The sequence below is a fragment of the Macaca fascicularis genome, chromosome 14 (assembly GCF_037993035.2).
Source record: "Macaca fascicularis isolate 582-1 chromosome 14, T2T-MFA8v1.1".
Taxonomy (NCBI): Eukaryota; Metazoa; Chordata; class Mammalia; order Primates; family Cercopithecidae; genus Macaca; species Macaca fascicularis.
The window spans coordinates 117,241,962-117,257,662 of NC_088388.1; the positions used below are offsets into that span (position 1 = coordinate 117,241,962).

Genomic DNA, 15,701 nt, shown 5'->3' on the forward strand with positions numbered 1-15,701 from the left:
ACTTCTCCCATAAAAACCTTGCTATCTGTAGAGCAAAACTTCCCTTACCTGTGATGGGTAGAGGATGGACAGGGCACTGACCTAAAGGGAGATGAAGCAGGTAAATCCTGAGGGTAGCCTTTAGACAATCATGAGCTCCTCGTTGTGATCAGCAGTCCCCTGAGTAGCTTGTGTTTAATTTGTGAGAAAGGTTTGATCTGATTTCTTCATAATCCTACACTTTAGGGTTTAAGATAGGTTTTCTTCAAAAGTGAGAATAGGTCCTGTTACAAACAGACCCTTTTAAGCAAGAGGTGTGTGACACAAAATATGAAGCAGATGGTATTTTCATGAGATTAAGTTTAACAAGTTGTTTGCTACAACAGGAAGGATGACATGAAATAGAGAGTTTTAAATAATTATGTTCTTTCACACATCTTGCATATTTGATAGAGCTTTGATTTTTTTGTAAGGAATTTGGCAGGGGGGGATTTGTTTTCATCTTTCAGGAAGGAGTCATCGTTTTTTCACTATAGTGTGGGGTTTTTTAGTTTTTTTGTTTCTTGGCCTGGGTTTCATATATTAAACTCTTCATCCTTCTTTCCATTTAATAATGATATATTATTTCTAGGGGAATTACCTGTGAATGTACCCAAGCTGAAACAAATCTGTATGAAGCCACAATTTCTTTTTTTCCTGAAAGTTCTTTTGAGCTTCAGCCCTATGCTGAGAAATAAAGGCTCATGTCTCTTACATGATCCCTTGTTTTCCCAGCTTAGTTGACTGGATTTTTAATAGGACCTCCTAAATGTCACGTCCCTTCAACTGCACCTTTCTTCTCTGATACATCCCATCTCTGGTTTCTGCAGTATTTGAGCAAGATAAAGATTCAGCAAATTGAGAAGGACCGAGGTGAATGGGATAGTCTGACTCCAGAAGCCCGCCGAGAAAAGGAGGCCGGCCTACAGATGTTTGGACAGCTGGCACGTTTCCATAACATCATGTCCAATGAAACAATTGGTACCCTTGCCTTTCTCACATCAGGTAAGGATACAAAGTACTGCTTTCCCCCAAAAAAGTAATGGCCAAGATCTGCTTCACTTGAGGGTTCAGCCTAGCTGAAACTAAGAATTCAGACCCTGGTGACAGTATCCTCCACATCTGGGAGGGAAACGAATCACTTGAGAAGTTTCAAAAAGAATGATAATGCCTATTATTGACTTGGGAATGAAGAAATGGTCACCCTCACACAGCTGCCAGAGAGCATAAGGTGGTAAAATCTTTCTGGAGGACAAGTTAGCCATATAAATATTTGTGTGTCTATACACACACACGTACATATATGTATGTTAATCTGAGAAATATGCTTGAATCCTGGTTAAATATGGTGGATGTAACAGCCATTTATCTCTACTCCCTCTATAGCTCCACTGTCCAATTCAGTAGCCACTTGCCACATGTGGCTTTCAAGGATTTAAAATGTAGCTAGTCTGAATTGAGATGTGCTATAAATATAAAATATGTACTGCAAGACTTAGTGTTAAAATGTGAAATCTGTCCATTTTTATACTGATTATATACTGAAATTATCATTTTTAATGTCTCAGCTAAATATGATATAACAATAATCACCATTTGAGGAAATCCTCTAATGTGAAAAACAAATAGGTGAAAACTTTCTAAAAACTTTTTAAAAAAACTTTTTAATCTCAGAGGGATAAGAGAAGATATAGCAACCAAAAAAACAAGAACAAAGAGGCAATGAAAGAGATTATTTAAAGAATAAGAAAGAGCTCTTGGATATTGAAATTTTTACCTCAGAAATGTTAAATATTCAGTAAAAGGGTTAGAAGATATAAATTCAAGGAACTCTTCTATGAACGTAGAACAGAAGGAAAAAGATGGAAATTAAAAGAGAAAGGATAAGAAACAAAGGATGGATCTAGGAAGTCTCAAAAGAGAAAAATGGAGGGAAGGAAGTTATCATCAAAGATACCAAAAAATCCCCAAGACTCAAAGATAGCCTCTAAATTGAAAGGGCTTGCCAAGGGCCCTGCACAGAGAATTTTTTAAAACCCACACTGAAGTATAACATTGTGAAATTTTAGGAAATCATGGTAAAAAGAAGACCCTAAAATATCGCAGAGAAGTCAGGTAATGTTACCATAGTTTAAGTATCAAAATGGCTTTGCACTTTCAACAGTGTCATTTGAAGCGGAGACACATTTCTGAGGGAAAGTAAACCTAGGAGGAGGAAGGTGGAATTCAACACAAGGGAGACGCAAAGGAGATTCCCAGGATGATGGTAAAAGGAGCTTGTGTGACCACTACATAGCAGGCCTGTAGAGCAAGCAGTCCAGGTTGGAGCAAAGGATAGAAACATCCAGAAAGAATGTTTCCAAAAATTAATCAGCAGCTAGAAATGACCGTGTTGAGAGTTTTAAATTCCAATGGAGAGTTTGGAAAGAATTTAGTGATAAGAGGCTCTGAAAATAAGCAAATAAGCAAAAAGTTATACTAAAAAGGAACTATATACTCATTAGGACAGCACATGGCTCTGCTGTGAATAATATTTACATAATTTTAATAACTAAATTATTTAACCAAAAATTTGACTATATATTGAGGGATTTGTGATAATGACTAAAACTGAAAAATCAACAACTATCAGTACCAACCAAACATAGCATTATGATACTGTCTGGCTTGTTAAATTTGACATGTATAAATTTTTTTTTTTAGTTTTTGGAATTCATGCCCTATGACATAGCAGTTCCTTACAAATTTGTTAAGAAGAAGCGATAGGCCAGGCGCGGTGGCTCACGCCTGTAACCCCAGCACTTTGGGAGGCCGAGGCGAGCGGATCACGAGGTCAGGAGTTCGAGACCAACCTGGCCAACATAGTGAAACCCTGTCTCTACTAAAATTACAAAAATTAGCCAGGTGTGGTAGCACGTGCCTGTAGTCCCAGCTACTTGGGAGGCTGAGGTAGGAGAACAGCTTGAACCCAGGAGGCAGAGGTTGCAACGAGCAGAGATCACGCCACTGCTCTCCAGCCTGGACAACAGAGTGAGACTCTATCTCAAAAAAAAAAAAAAAGAAGCAATTAGTCTACAAGATGTATCCACAATGAAGGTCATTGATAAGTGTAGGAAAAAAACTGAAAATAGTAAAAAATGTCCACCGGTAAAGACGTTAAATAAATAACGTATGGTGCAGTTACAACTGGAAAAGTCAGCCATAAAAAATTATGTAAAACAGGCCTGGAGCGGTGGCCCAAGCCTGTGATCCCAGCACTTTGGGAGGCCGAGACGGGCGGATCACGAGGTCAGGAGATTGAGACCATCCTGGCTAACACGGTGAAACCCCGTCTCTACTAAAAAATACGAAAAACTAGCCGGGCGAGGTGGTGGGCGCCTGTAGTCCCAGCTACTTGGGAGGCTGAGGCAGGAGAATGACATGAACCCGGGAGGTGGAGCTTGCAGTGAGCTGAGATCGTGCCACTGCACTCCAGCCTGGGCGACAGAGCGAGCCTTCGTCTCAAAAAAAAAAGAAAAAAAATGATGGAAAACAGCCTGGTTACAGTGGCTCACACCTGTAATCTCAGCATTTTGGGAGGCCAAGGCAGGAGGATCACTTGAGCCCAGGAGGTTGAGACTGCCTTGAGCCATGATTGTGCCACTGCATTCCAGCCTAGGCAACAGCAAGACCCTGTCTGAAAAAAATAAAACATAATTTTTTTTTTAAATGATGTAAAACAGCTGGGCACAGTGGCTCACGCCTGTAATCCTCTAACACTTTGGGAGCCGAGGCAGGAGGATCACTTTGAGCCCAGGAGTTTGAGACCAGCCTGGGCAATATAGTGAGACCCTATCTCATTTTTTAAAAAGATTATGTGAATCACCCCTATTCTATAGAACTTTCTGTGATGGTGAAAATATCCTATAAATCTGGGCTGTCCAGAACCATACTTAACTAGTCTGAGGAATGGATTTTTTATTTATTTTTAATTTTAGTAGCCACATATGGCCAGGGGCTGCTATGTTGGACAGCACAGGGACATACACTTAATAAAATGGTAAAGTATTTGCAATATAGTTACTGAAAACAGTAAGTTTCAGAATATGTAAAATATGATCATTTTTGTTTTAAAAATGTCTGTGTGTGTGTGTAAATATGGACAGAAAAGCTAGAAGGACAAAATGTTAAAATAGCAAGATGTTAACCGTGTTTATCTCCAGGTGGTAGTTTTTGTCTTTTCTGTTTTGTGTTTGGTTTTGGTTTTTGCTTGTCTATATTTTCTGCAGTGAAAATGAATTACTTAGTTTTTTAAAAAGTAGTTCCTTCAAAAATTTTAAAAATAAAATAACAGTAGTCCCCAGAGGTCTCCAAATAAACTATACTTAATAAGGAAAAGAGTGCTAATGGACTGAGTTTTCAGAGACTTTGGATTCTTTTCCAGAGATCAAGTCACTCTTTGTGCATCCCTTCCTGGCTGAGCGCATCATCTCCATGTTGAACTACTTCCTGCAACACCTGGTTGGCCCCAAGATGGGTGCCTTAAAAGTCAAGGACTTCAGTGAATTTGACTTCAAACCCCAGCAGCTTGTATCAGATATCTGCACTATCTACTTAAATCTTGGGTACCTGAGATTGAAATTTGTCAAGCCAGAGGGGATGCTAATGTTTTGATTTAGGGTTTTGATAGTAGAATGACCGGTTGGTAATTATGTGAAAATAGAAAAGAAATGATTCATTCCTAGTTGGTTGATGAAGGAATCTTCTGTAGTTTTAAATAAGGAGATTTTATCTGGGCAAGGTGTCGTGTGCCTGTGGTCCAAGCTACTTGGGAGACTGAAGCGGGAGGATTGCTTAAGTCCAGGAGTTTGAGACCAGCCTGCACAACACAGCAGGACTCTGTCTCTAAAAACTAATAAGATTTTGAGTGACCCATGGGACATTAAGATTTCCAAAATTCTGCTTTGATCTGTGCAAAGATAAACTTTACTGGTTGTACCACTGTTTGGAAAAGTAGCATTCTTTTAAGGTCACATGATACTTGATAGACTTCCTAGAAAGTCTTTCTATATCAAAAAGTATATATATAAGAAATATATAATATATTAAATATATAAATAATATATATATTAAAAGAATGTTCATGGCTTTTAAGTGGTGAGAATACTTGTTCTGCAGCCTGTCTATTGTCTCTTCCATTGACCTATCCTCTGGTGAGTAGTTTTTTTCTGATGCTGACCTTCCAGGGATGAGGAGAATTTCTGTGCCACTGTGCCCAAGGATGGACGTTCCTATTCCCCAACTCTCTTTGCACAGACAGTTCGAGTCTTGAAGAAAATAAATAAGCCTGGGAACATGATTGTGGCTTTCAGCAACTTGGCAGAGAGAATCAAGGTGAGGAAGAGGAGGATTTGTTTGCTGATTTCATTAAGAACCACATTGTCAGCCAGGCACGGTAGCTCAAGCCTGTAGTCCCAGCTACATAAGAGGCTGAAGCTAGAGGATCGCTTAAGCCCAGGAGTTTGAGGCTGCAATGTGCTATGATCATGTCTGTGGATAGAGCCACTGCACTCCAGCCTTGGCAAGATAGCAAGACCCCATCTCCTAAAAATCCACACAAAAAATCAGATTGTCGCCTCAGCTGTGCTGATTTTTACCGTATTTCAGGGAGGAAAAGAGCATTGCCATGAGAAAATATAAACAGATGGTTCTTTTTGGTCAGTCACTTAGAACTATAATATTCTTAGTTTTATTCTTGTTAACATGAGAGTGAGACTAGACATTTAAGAAATCAGCTGGGTGCAGTGGCTCATGCTTATAATCCCAGTACTTTGGGAAGCCAGGGTGGGCAGATCACCTGAGGTCAGGAGTTTGACACCAGCCTGGCCAGCATGGTGAAACCCCGTCTCTACTAAAAATACAGAAATTAGCTGGGCGTGGTGGAGCACACCTGTAATCCCAGCTACATGGGAGGCTGAGGCAGGAGAATCACTTGAACCTGGGAGGTGGAGGTTGCAGGGAGCCAAGATCACACCACCGCACTCCAGCCTGGGCAACAGAGCGAGATTCCATCTCAAAAAAAAAAAAAAAAAAGAAATTTAAGAAACCTCAACTAGAAGAGAAGAATGTACACATTTATGTAAGATGTTTTTACGAAAACGTTTATGCACAGAGTTGCCAATAGATTTTAAAACCTAGGGCATTAATACAGAATAACTTCTTTGGAAAAAATACAAGATGAGTAGTTTTCAGTCACTAATTTTTATTTTCATTGTCTCTATGTTTGTAGTTGGTAGTTGGCTTCTATTGGAATATGCATACATTTTAAAAATTAAAATACTATATTGTATTTAGCTAAATCCCTTTGGTTAGAGTATGACAGCTCTGTTAGCAGTTAAGAAGAAGGAAAAAAATCATGGCACAAAAGTCTAATAGAAAACCAACCTTGTTGCTGTCAGTCTTCTCTTTATCGAGTTGGACTTCGTCTTTGGTTAGAGCTTAGTGGATCCCTGAGGAACTCGAGTTGTGAAGGAATTAAATGTTGAAACAACTTTAAAATTCCTATACCTGTTTGTATCAAAAATCAAAAACTGCTTTTCATACACAGGCTGCATGAGTGACTCTAATTATGCAAACAATACCCTCCTCCACTTCCCCTTCTCCGTCCCCTTTTGAATTATGGTATTTATAACAGAACTATTGCCAGATGGATGTTGTATGTGATGTATTTCTTTTCCTCCTAACATTTCAACCCATTTCCAGTGTGACTGCCAGCAGCTGAGCCAACTTAAAGGTCCAGAGTTGGGGCTCAATGCTTAATTTGTTCTCAGAATATCTATCTTGGCTTGTTTTTGAGAAAATGAAGCTCACATGTGTCACTATCACTGTCAAGGGTTATTAATGACCTGTTTTTTTATTTTTGAGACAGAGTCTCACTCTGTCATTGAGCATGCTGAATTCAGCTGCACTGTGAATTCACTTTAACTACCAGATGTTGTATACTCAGTCTCTTGCAGACCTCCAACAACAGGAAGAGGAAACCTATGCAGATGCCTGTGATGAGTTCCTGGATCCCATTATGAGCACACTGATGTGTGACCCTGTGGTGCTGCCATCTTCCAGAGTCACTGTGGATAGATCCACCATTGCAAGACATTTGCTCAGGTAGGCCAGTCCCAAAAAGCAGACTCAAGAGCACAGATACACATTAGTTTGCTATCTTTCTTTCCCAGGCACCTAATACAGTACTTTGCACCCAATAGATACCACATATTATTGATTTACTGATATGTTGGAAGGCATTTTGGTATCAATTGCTAGGATATAAACATTTCACAACAAAACATTCTGTTAAGAATTGCTAACTTTACCTTACCTCTTCCTGCCTTAAGAAAATAATTTCTGGCCGGGTGCAGTGGCTCATGCCTGTAATCCCAGCACTTTGGGAGGCCGAGCTAGGCAGATCACTTGAGGTCAGGAGTTCGAGACCAGCCTGGCCAACATGGTGAAACCCCATCTCTACTAAAATACAAAAAAGTTAGCGGGGCATGGTGGTGCGCACATGTAGTCCCAGCTACTCGGGAGGCTGAAGCAGGACAATTGCTTGAACCTGGGAGGCAGAGGTTGCAGTGAGCCAAAATCACACCACTGCACTCCAGCCTGGGCTCAGGTGATCCTCCTGTCTCAGCCTCTGGAGTAACTAGGACTACAGGCATGCACTAACACTCCCAACTAATTTCTGTATTTTTTGTAGAGACAGGGTTTCACCATGTTGGCCAGGCTGGTCTTGAACTCCTGGGTTCAAGTGATCCACCCGCCTCAGCCTCCCAAAGTGCTGTGGTAACCATGAATTTTCCCCAGCCTGCCTATTCTTTGGACAGTCTGCCCCATGATAACTATAGAAAAGTCAGGAATGGGCCGGGCGCGGTGGCTCAAGCCTGTAATCCCAGCACTTTGGGAGGCCGAGACGGGCGGATCACGAGGTCAGGAGATCGAGACCATCCTGGCTAAGACCGTGAAACCCCGTCTCTACTAAAAATACAAAAAACTAGCCGGGCGAGGTGGCGGGCGCCTGTAGTCCCAGCTACTCCGGAGGCTGAGGCAGGAGAATGGCCTAAACCCGGGAGGCGGAGCTTGCAGTGAGCTGAGATCTGGCCACTGCACTCCAGCCCGGGCTACAGAGCAAGACTCCGTCTCAAAAAAAAAAAAAAAAAAGAAAAGTCAGGAATGAAGCAATAAATGGTAGCTTATTAGCTACCGAATGGGCCCCTTAACTGTTTTAGTCCAGCATTAGATAGAAATGAGTGCTGAAAGACTCTGCCTATTTATAGATTTATCTATTTTTTTGAGACAGGGTCTTGCTCTGTCACCGGGCTGGAGTGCAGTGGCGTGATCTCACCTCACTACAGCCTCACCCTCCCAGGCTCAAGCGACCCTCCCACCTCAGCCTCACCAAGTAACTGGGACCACAGGCCATGCACCACCATTCCTGGCTTATTTTTGTATTTTTTGTAGAGAAGGGGTCTATGTTACCCACGCCAGTCTCAAACTCCTGGGCTCAAGCAATCCACTCACATCAGCCTCCCAAAGTGCTGGGATTACAAGCATAGCCACCTTGTTTGGCCTCTCCATATTTAAAATTAAGTTATATTGAGCCAGGCACAGTGGTTCATGCCTGTAATCCCAGCACTTTAGGAGGCTGAAGAAGGTGGATCACTTGAGATCAGAAGTTTGAGACCAGCCTAGCCAACATGGTGAAACCTCATCTCTACTAAAAATACAAAAATTAGCCGGGCTTGTGGCATGCATGTAATCCCAGCTACTTGGGAGGCTGAAGCAGGAGAATCATTGGAACCCAGGAGGCAGAGGTTGCAGTGAGCCGAGATCACACCACTGCACTCCAGCCTGGGTGACAGAGCGAGACTCTGTCTCCAAAAAAAAACATTAAGTTCTATCTCTACAAAAAATTATTTTTAATTAGCCAAGTGTAATGGCACATGCCCGTAGTCCTAGCTACTCAGGAAGCTGAGGCAGATCGCTTGAGCACAGGAATTCAAGGCTGCACTGAGTTATGATTGCAGCACTGCACTCCTGCCTGGACAACAGAGCAAGACACTGTCTCTAAATAAACAGATAGATACATTTTGTATACTTTGACCCAAAGTTAAGGAAGTTTTTTAATATTAAAAAAATGAATTTCTGGCCAAGTGCAGTGACTTACGCCTGTAATCTTAGCACTTTGGAAGGCCGAGGCAGGTGGATCACCTGAGATCAGGAGTTTAAGACCAGCCTGGCCAACATGGTGAAACACTGTCTCTACTAAAAATACAAAAATTAGCTGGGCGTGGTGGCACACGCCTGTAGTCCCAGCTACTCAGGAGGCTGAGGCACGAGAATCCCCTGAACCTGGGAGGCAAAGGTTGCAGTCAGCCAAGATAGCGCCACTGCAACTCCAGCCTGGGCAACAGAGCAAGACTCCGTCTCAAAAAAAAAAAAAAAAAAAAACTTTCACCTTTTGGTATTTGGTACTAAGCATTCACTATATGGATTATGCTGTGCTAGATGGTATGTCTTTTGCAATGAAAATTTATATTTTATAGTGGCCTCAATATAGAGAGAAGGTATATCAGCCCTTAAAGCATGTCATAAACCAAGGTTGTCCAAGCTGTGTGTGTAGCCCAGGATGGCTTGAAATGTGACCCAACACTAATTCGTAACGTTTCTTAAAACATTATAAGAATTTTTGGCAATTTTTTTTTTTTTTAGCTTATTAGCTATTGTTAGTCTTCATGTATTTTATGTATGGGCCAAGACAATTCTTCCACTGTGGCCTGGGAAGCCAAAAGATTGACACCTGTCATAAACCTTCTTACGTGTCAGGAAGCCATAATCTGCATGTACTTGCATAACAATCAGCTGACTAAATCAAATGTTGGTCTACAAGGCTTTATTCCTTAACATCTTATACTGTCCTAAGAATCTGTCACTATAATTACAAATAGTTCTTTACACTGACATGAATGTACAGTGTCTCTGTCTTAGAGAAATCTAAAGGTGACAGAAGCATAGCATTTTTTAAGCCACTGTAATTAAATATCATCTGAACAGCAGTGTTGAGATAAAATTTATTAAGAAATAGAGGCCAGGTGAGTGGCTCACGCCTGTAATCCCAGCACTTTGGGAGGCCGAGGCCGGTGGATCACTTGAGGCCAGGAGTTTGAAAGCAGCCTGGCCAACATGGTGAAACTCTGTTTCTACTGAAAATACAAAAATTAGCTGAGTGTCGTGGTGCATGCCTGTAATGCCAGCTACTCGGGAGGCTGAGGTTGGAAAATGGCTTTAACCCAGGAGGCAGAGGTTGCAGTGAGCAGAGATCACGACACTGTACTCCATCCTGGGTACCACTGCACTCCAGCGTGGGTGACAGGGCAAGACTCTGTCTCCAAAAATAAATAAATAAATAAATAAATGAACAAAGTAGCTACAAAAACTCCTGAATCATCTTTTTTTCACTCTTTCTAACCCCGACTCGGCATTTGACTCAAAGTTATAATGCATTCTGGCTTCATTCTTAAGATGCGATGCCCAGGTGTTCTATTTTTGTCTTAGAATGTTAGAACTTACAGAAATAACCCTATTTCCCTTTCTCTCTTCGTCCCAGTGACCAAACAGATCCCTTTAACCGTAGTCCCCTCACCATGGACCAGATCCGTCCAAACACAGAACTAAAAGAAAAAATCCAACGGTGGCTTGCAGAGAGGAAACAACAAAAGGAGCAACTTGAATAGATACTGTGAACTAACCAAACCAAAACCAACCCCAGAGTGCAGATAAACAATTGTTTGTGGTTTCTCTCTTTCTGGTTCTGTTCCTTTTCTTTCTTTTCTTTTTCTTTTCTTTTTTTTTTTTTCTTTACTAAATTAGAGAACTGCTCTTGCTGAAATTATGATAATTAAGATTCCTAAGAACTTGACAATGCTCCCCTGGCTTGCAGGAAATTATACTTATTATAGCATCACCAAGTTTAGAAATCATCACTCATTTCACCTTTTGTTGTCTCTTCATATTCTTCTTCCTTTTCCTAAATGAAATTATTTCAGCTACTAAAACTTCCTGTCACCCTGCTATTTCTCTTCCAATTACTGTTCAAACATATTTGGTGAGTGCTGCTTTTATAAGTATATGATGTCACATATTTCAGTGACAGCTGATGTCATCAGAAAATCCTGTGTTATCCTGTGTATTTACTAGTCCTCATGATCTAGACCCTTTTCAGTGTTACAGAATAACTTCACATAAAAGCAGATACCTTGAAGTTTGTGTAGACTTTTGAATAAGATGATAGATGAGAATTTTTTTTAAAAAAAAAGGAATTTAAAGGAATCTTGTGCAACTTCTGTTGATAGCTTGTAATTTTGTTATACAGTCCTTTTAATGAGGATTGGTAATGCAATCCTACCAATTGATGGGGGTGAGGAGACTGTTGGGCCCTTATTTTCTTATGAAAATCTGTTTGTACAAGGACTAGGCCTAAGCAGGTTTAGGCAACGAATATCATATCCATGAAAAATGTCATTTTAAGACACTAATATCAACAGTATATCTCAGTGTGTGAGATATATACATACACACATATACCCCATGTGCTTTTTTATGTTGGTTTAGTGTAAACTGAGTACCACTTTATATTTTCTCTTCCATAGTGAGATGTATGCAGTATGTGGCCATGTTTACTAACATACTCATTCTTGACAAAATGCTGAGATTATAAAATGTATATAGTTAATATTTGTTTGGGCTTGTGACCTGACTTCTAAGAGCTACTTCTAACACAGCCTTAGGTCTTCAATTAACAAAGTAGGAATTTGGGCACAACCTTGTCCACAAGCCATTTTAAATATCCACTTAGTCCTGTGTAGTTAGTAGGTGGATGTTCACCACTTTCATTAGTGAAATTGAGCTCACTACTCAATTGTGCAGCTTAATATGCTAACTAGGGACATTCCCCCTATGGACTGTCTTTATATCACTGTCTTTCTAAGCCCAGAGATGTCATAAGTGACAAGAAAAGTGATAGGATCGAGAAATGGGTGTCACTGCTTCATTTGGAACATGTTATTAACTATGGTCTCTTTCAAATAAAATAGTAGTTTTACATTTCAACACAAGTTGCTATAAGCAGTCCTTGATGTGTTTTCGATTGCATCAGCTGGAAAGCCTCAAATCTAAGAGGGCTTCCCACCCGAGATATAAAATAGGTGTGGCCTATTGCTGTGCTTATAAATGAAAAAGGAAGTTGAAGACACTTTTGCAAATGCCAGAATGTAAGATTCATTCGGTGTGCTCCCTGGGCCTTTACGGCATGGGTTGACAGGATTTGTTTATTTTCTAAAATTAGCTTCATTCAATATTTATCATCCTCCTTTCCCTCTCTGAGAATGAACTATGTATAAAATAAGCGTCTGCCTATTTGCATTTATCCTTCAAACCCAATCTAGTAGGATGTTTTCATTTTTAAAACGAGGGGAAAAGACCAGAGTTTTTCAGGAGAAAACTGGAGGAAAATGGGCACAAAAACTCAGAAGGCAGCTATTCTCAGCAGCTTCCTAGTTAACAACCCCCATGCTGCCTCCAGTCTCTGTCTGTATTCTGTATTTAACCTTCAGATTGTAAGCCTTTTCTGGCAAGCTTTTCTTCTTTTTTTTAACTATTTTCCTGAAACTTTTTATGAATGGCTGTGGCACCATTAATGCTGCTGAATATCTTTAAACTCTTTGCACAGGCAAGTGTGTAGCTTAAGGCCACTACTGGTAAGGAAACCAAGTGTCCTCTGTGCCTTTTTTCTTTCTGTGAAGTAATTTAAGGACATCCAAAAAAATTAGACTTTAAAAAGTTATCTTGGTACAACACCGTGTGTATATATACACTTGGAAGCTTAAAAAGGTGTCTTGTCTGGAACTTAGAAGCAGCTCTAAATCTAGTAGAGCAGACTTTCTAACATACCTGGTTTTGTGTGTTGGCTTTGCTGGAGTATGATAGCAAAATGAAGACTCTTACACTCAGCTCTGGTATTGCTCATAACTTACCAAGAGGCTAATACTAAACTTGGAAAATTGTTTAAGTATGTTTTATCAAGCAGTCTGGGTTTTGTTTTTTACTATAGTTTTTAATGGATATGTGAAAACTGAAGGAAATGTTAAAGGTTTTTTTAATGGTGCAAGTGAAGGTGCCAGTTGCTATTTGGTATCACACTCTACAAAAGCTTCATTACTTTATTTGATGGTGGTTGCTAAGCAGCCATTGCACAGAGCATAAGTCTACTGGGTGCCTTTACAAGCCAGAGGCTGATGCTGCACTGTTGTGATGTCATGTGAGGAAATAATGCACATGCTCTAATTGCTCAACAGGAAATGAACCTAGAAACAGAAAATGAAAAGGTTGATTGAAATAAAACTTGATCAACACGACTGTATTTTGAAACATTCCAGGAAGGTTACTTCTTGTTAAACTTGCCTGGCAGTGTTTGTTCAAAACTTGTATTTAATAAATGAACACCTGACTTACAACCTTTGTTATCACTTTATTCCATTATTAAAAGCTAGTGGCAGTTTCAGAAATCCCCCTGAAAACTTAGAGGATTCTGATGTTTCACTTTTTTTTTTAGGTAAGTAACATCAAATATGTGTGACCTGGCTGATCCAGCCTACCTTACCAGGCCTCTGGAGGGGAACCTGGGGTTACCCTCAGGAGATGAATCTCCCAGAATGGTTTTCCTAACCAGCTCTCTTGGCTTCACTGTTTTTCTTTATCTGGCCTGAACCCCAGGTCTTTGTAATCATTTGCTGATATCTTCCCCTTTCTTGCTCCTTGTTTCCATACCCCTGCCATGCAAGATGTCAGCCTAGATCAACTCAGTCATTCCCCTCTGCTGCAGTATCCAAACTGCAGACCATTGCTGGAGGAAAAACACAATTTTTAGAATGGTGCAACCACAAACTTATCTCTAATGTTGCCCAACAACCCTTCTGTGTGTCCTTCAGCTATTCCAAACTGTGGCCTCCTTCCTTAAATTCCTTCCCATACCCCCCTCCCAGTTACCCCTCACAATCCAATGAGTTTGCCTTCATTTTGCTGGGAAGATAAAGACTTCAGAGACTTTGAAGATTTTCAAACCTCTCTCCCATCATCACATCTGTGGAAAAGGCCCCACAGATCCCTGGCTAGTTCTCCTTTCCTGCCTCATCAGGAAAAGATATTGCCTCTTGTCAATATCCCTTCTCATCAGGCAGGATGGCCTGTGCCTGTAATCCTAGAGCTAAGCAAGAGGCAGAAGTGGGATGATCTCTTGAGGCCAGGAGTTTCAGACCAGCCTAGGCAATGTGGCAAGACCCCATTTCTAAATAAATAAATGACTGCCTCTTCTCTGTCTTCAATTTCTCCCCTGAGTTCCACATCCCCCTTGGGTTTTCTGACTTGTAATCCTTTACAGCCATATTTCTTCACCATTCACCCTGGCTTCTATCCTAATTTTTTGAAACTGCGCTAATTAGTTAAAGATTGCCATACTGCTAAATTAACTTTCCCATCCTTAATTTGACTTTTCTGCAGTATCTAGGGCAGCAGAATCACTCCTTCACTGAAAAGTTCTTAGTTCCTTGATACCACTTCAAATTTTTCTTTCCACCCCTCTAACCATTCCAAAAATCAGAGATTTACTTCTGCTCAGACTTCCCCAGGATACATTATAGTTCTGTTCGTCTCATCAAATGCCACTTCCCTACATACATCTTTTCCTTCTCATATTAAACTATGAAGTTTCAGCCCTCTGTGGTATACAGCTGTTCTCTCACACATCAGCTCAAGCATCTTCTCTAGGAAGTATGCTGAAATCACCACCATGCCTAATCTGATAGAATGCCCCCTCTCTGAGTTTACATTGCAGCTTCTTCAGATCTCAACTCTGCCACTTCCAAATTGTGTGGCCATTTTTCAAAACCAGTCTCAATGGGGACAATGCCTTACAGGCTTTCTTTAAATTCCAAAATGCCTGGCATAGTGTGGGCGTTCAATACAGGTGTTTTTTCCCTCACATCTGCACAACTCCTTGTGGCTAACTAGGGAATTAGGGGAAATGGATTCCAATCCTGATACAGGACTTTGGGGAGACTGGGATTACAAAAAAATCAACTTTAAAAAGGGCTGTGGGGCCAGGGGCGGTGATTCACGTCTGTAATCTCAGCACCAAGGCGGGCGGATCACTTGAGGCTAGGAGTTCGAGACCAGCCTGGCCAACATGGTGAAACACAGTCTCTACTAAAAATACAAAAATTAGCCAGGCGTGGTGGCGGGCGCCTGTAGTCCCATCTACTCGGAAGACTGAGGCACGACAATCGCTGGAACCTGGGGGACGTAGGTTGCAATGAGCCGAAGTCGTGCCACTGCACTTCAGCCTGGGCGACAGAACGAGACTGTCTCAAATAAAAAGGGCTATGGGTTGAACCTGGTACCAGGTTGTGTGGTGCTTGCTCGGACTCTAACTTTATATGTTTGGCCTTGGACCCTCTCTACCTCTGTACAACGATCGTGTGGGACTAGAAGAATCTCAGCGAATGCTTCTGCAGCACCGACTTCATAGGTTCTCAGAAACGCAGCTAAAGCACACGACGCGAAATAGCGGATATCGGCGCCAAGAAGAGCACTGAAGG

At 41.0% G+C, this 15,701-nt stretch overlaps 1 protein-coding gene across 8 annotated transcripts in view; it reads left to right on the forward strand.

Annotated features, from left to right (window-relative positions):
- The window catches only part of UBE4A (ubiquitination factor E4A), a 41,212-nt gene extending 27,650 nt beyond the window's left edge, over window positions 1–13,562 (forward strand). For all 8 annotated transcript variants that reach the window (XM_015435785.4, XM_074015316.1, XM_015435788.4 and 5 more), the window contains 5 exons: window positions 849–1,023; window positions 4,442–4,622; window positions 5,244–5,391; window positions 7,004–7,161; window positions 10,658–13,562. In XM_015435785.4, coding sequence (XP_015291271.1) covers window positions 849–1,023; window positions 4,442–4,622; window positions 5,244–5,391; window positions 7,004–7,161; window positions 10,658–10,784 — 789 coding nt within the window. In that variant the 3' untranslated portion in view covers window positions 10,785–13,562. The remainder of the gene's footprint in view (window positions 1–848; window positions 1,024–4,441; window positions 4,623–5,243; window positions 5,392–7,003; window positions 7,162–10,657) is intronic.
- The last annotated feature ends 2,139 nt before the right edge of the window (window positions 13,563–15,701 follow it).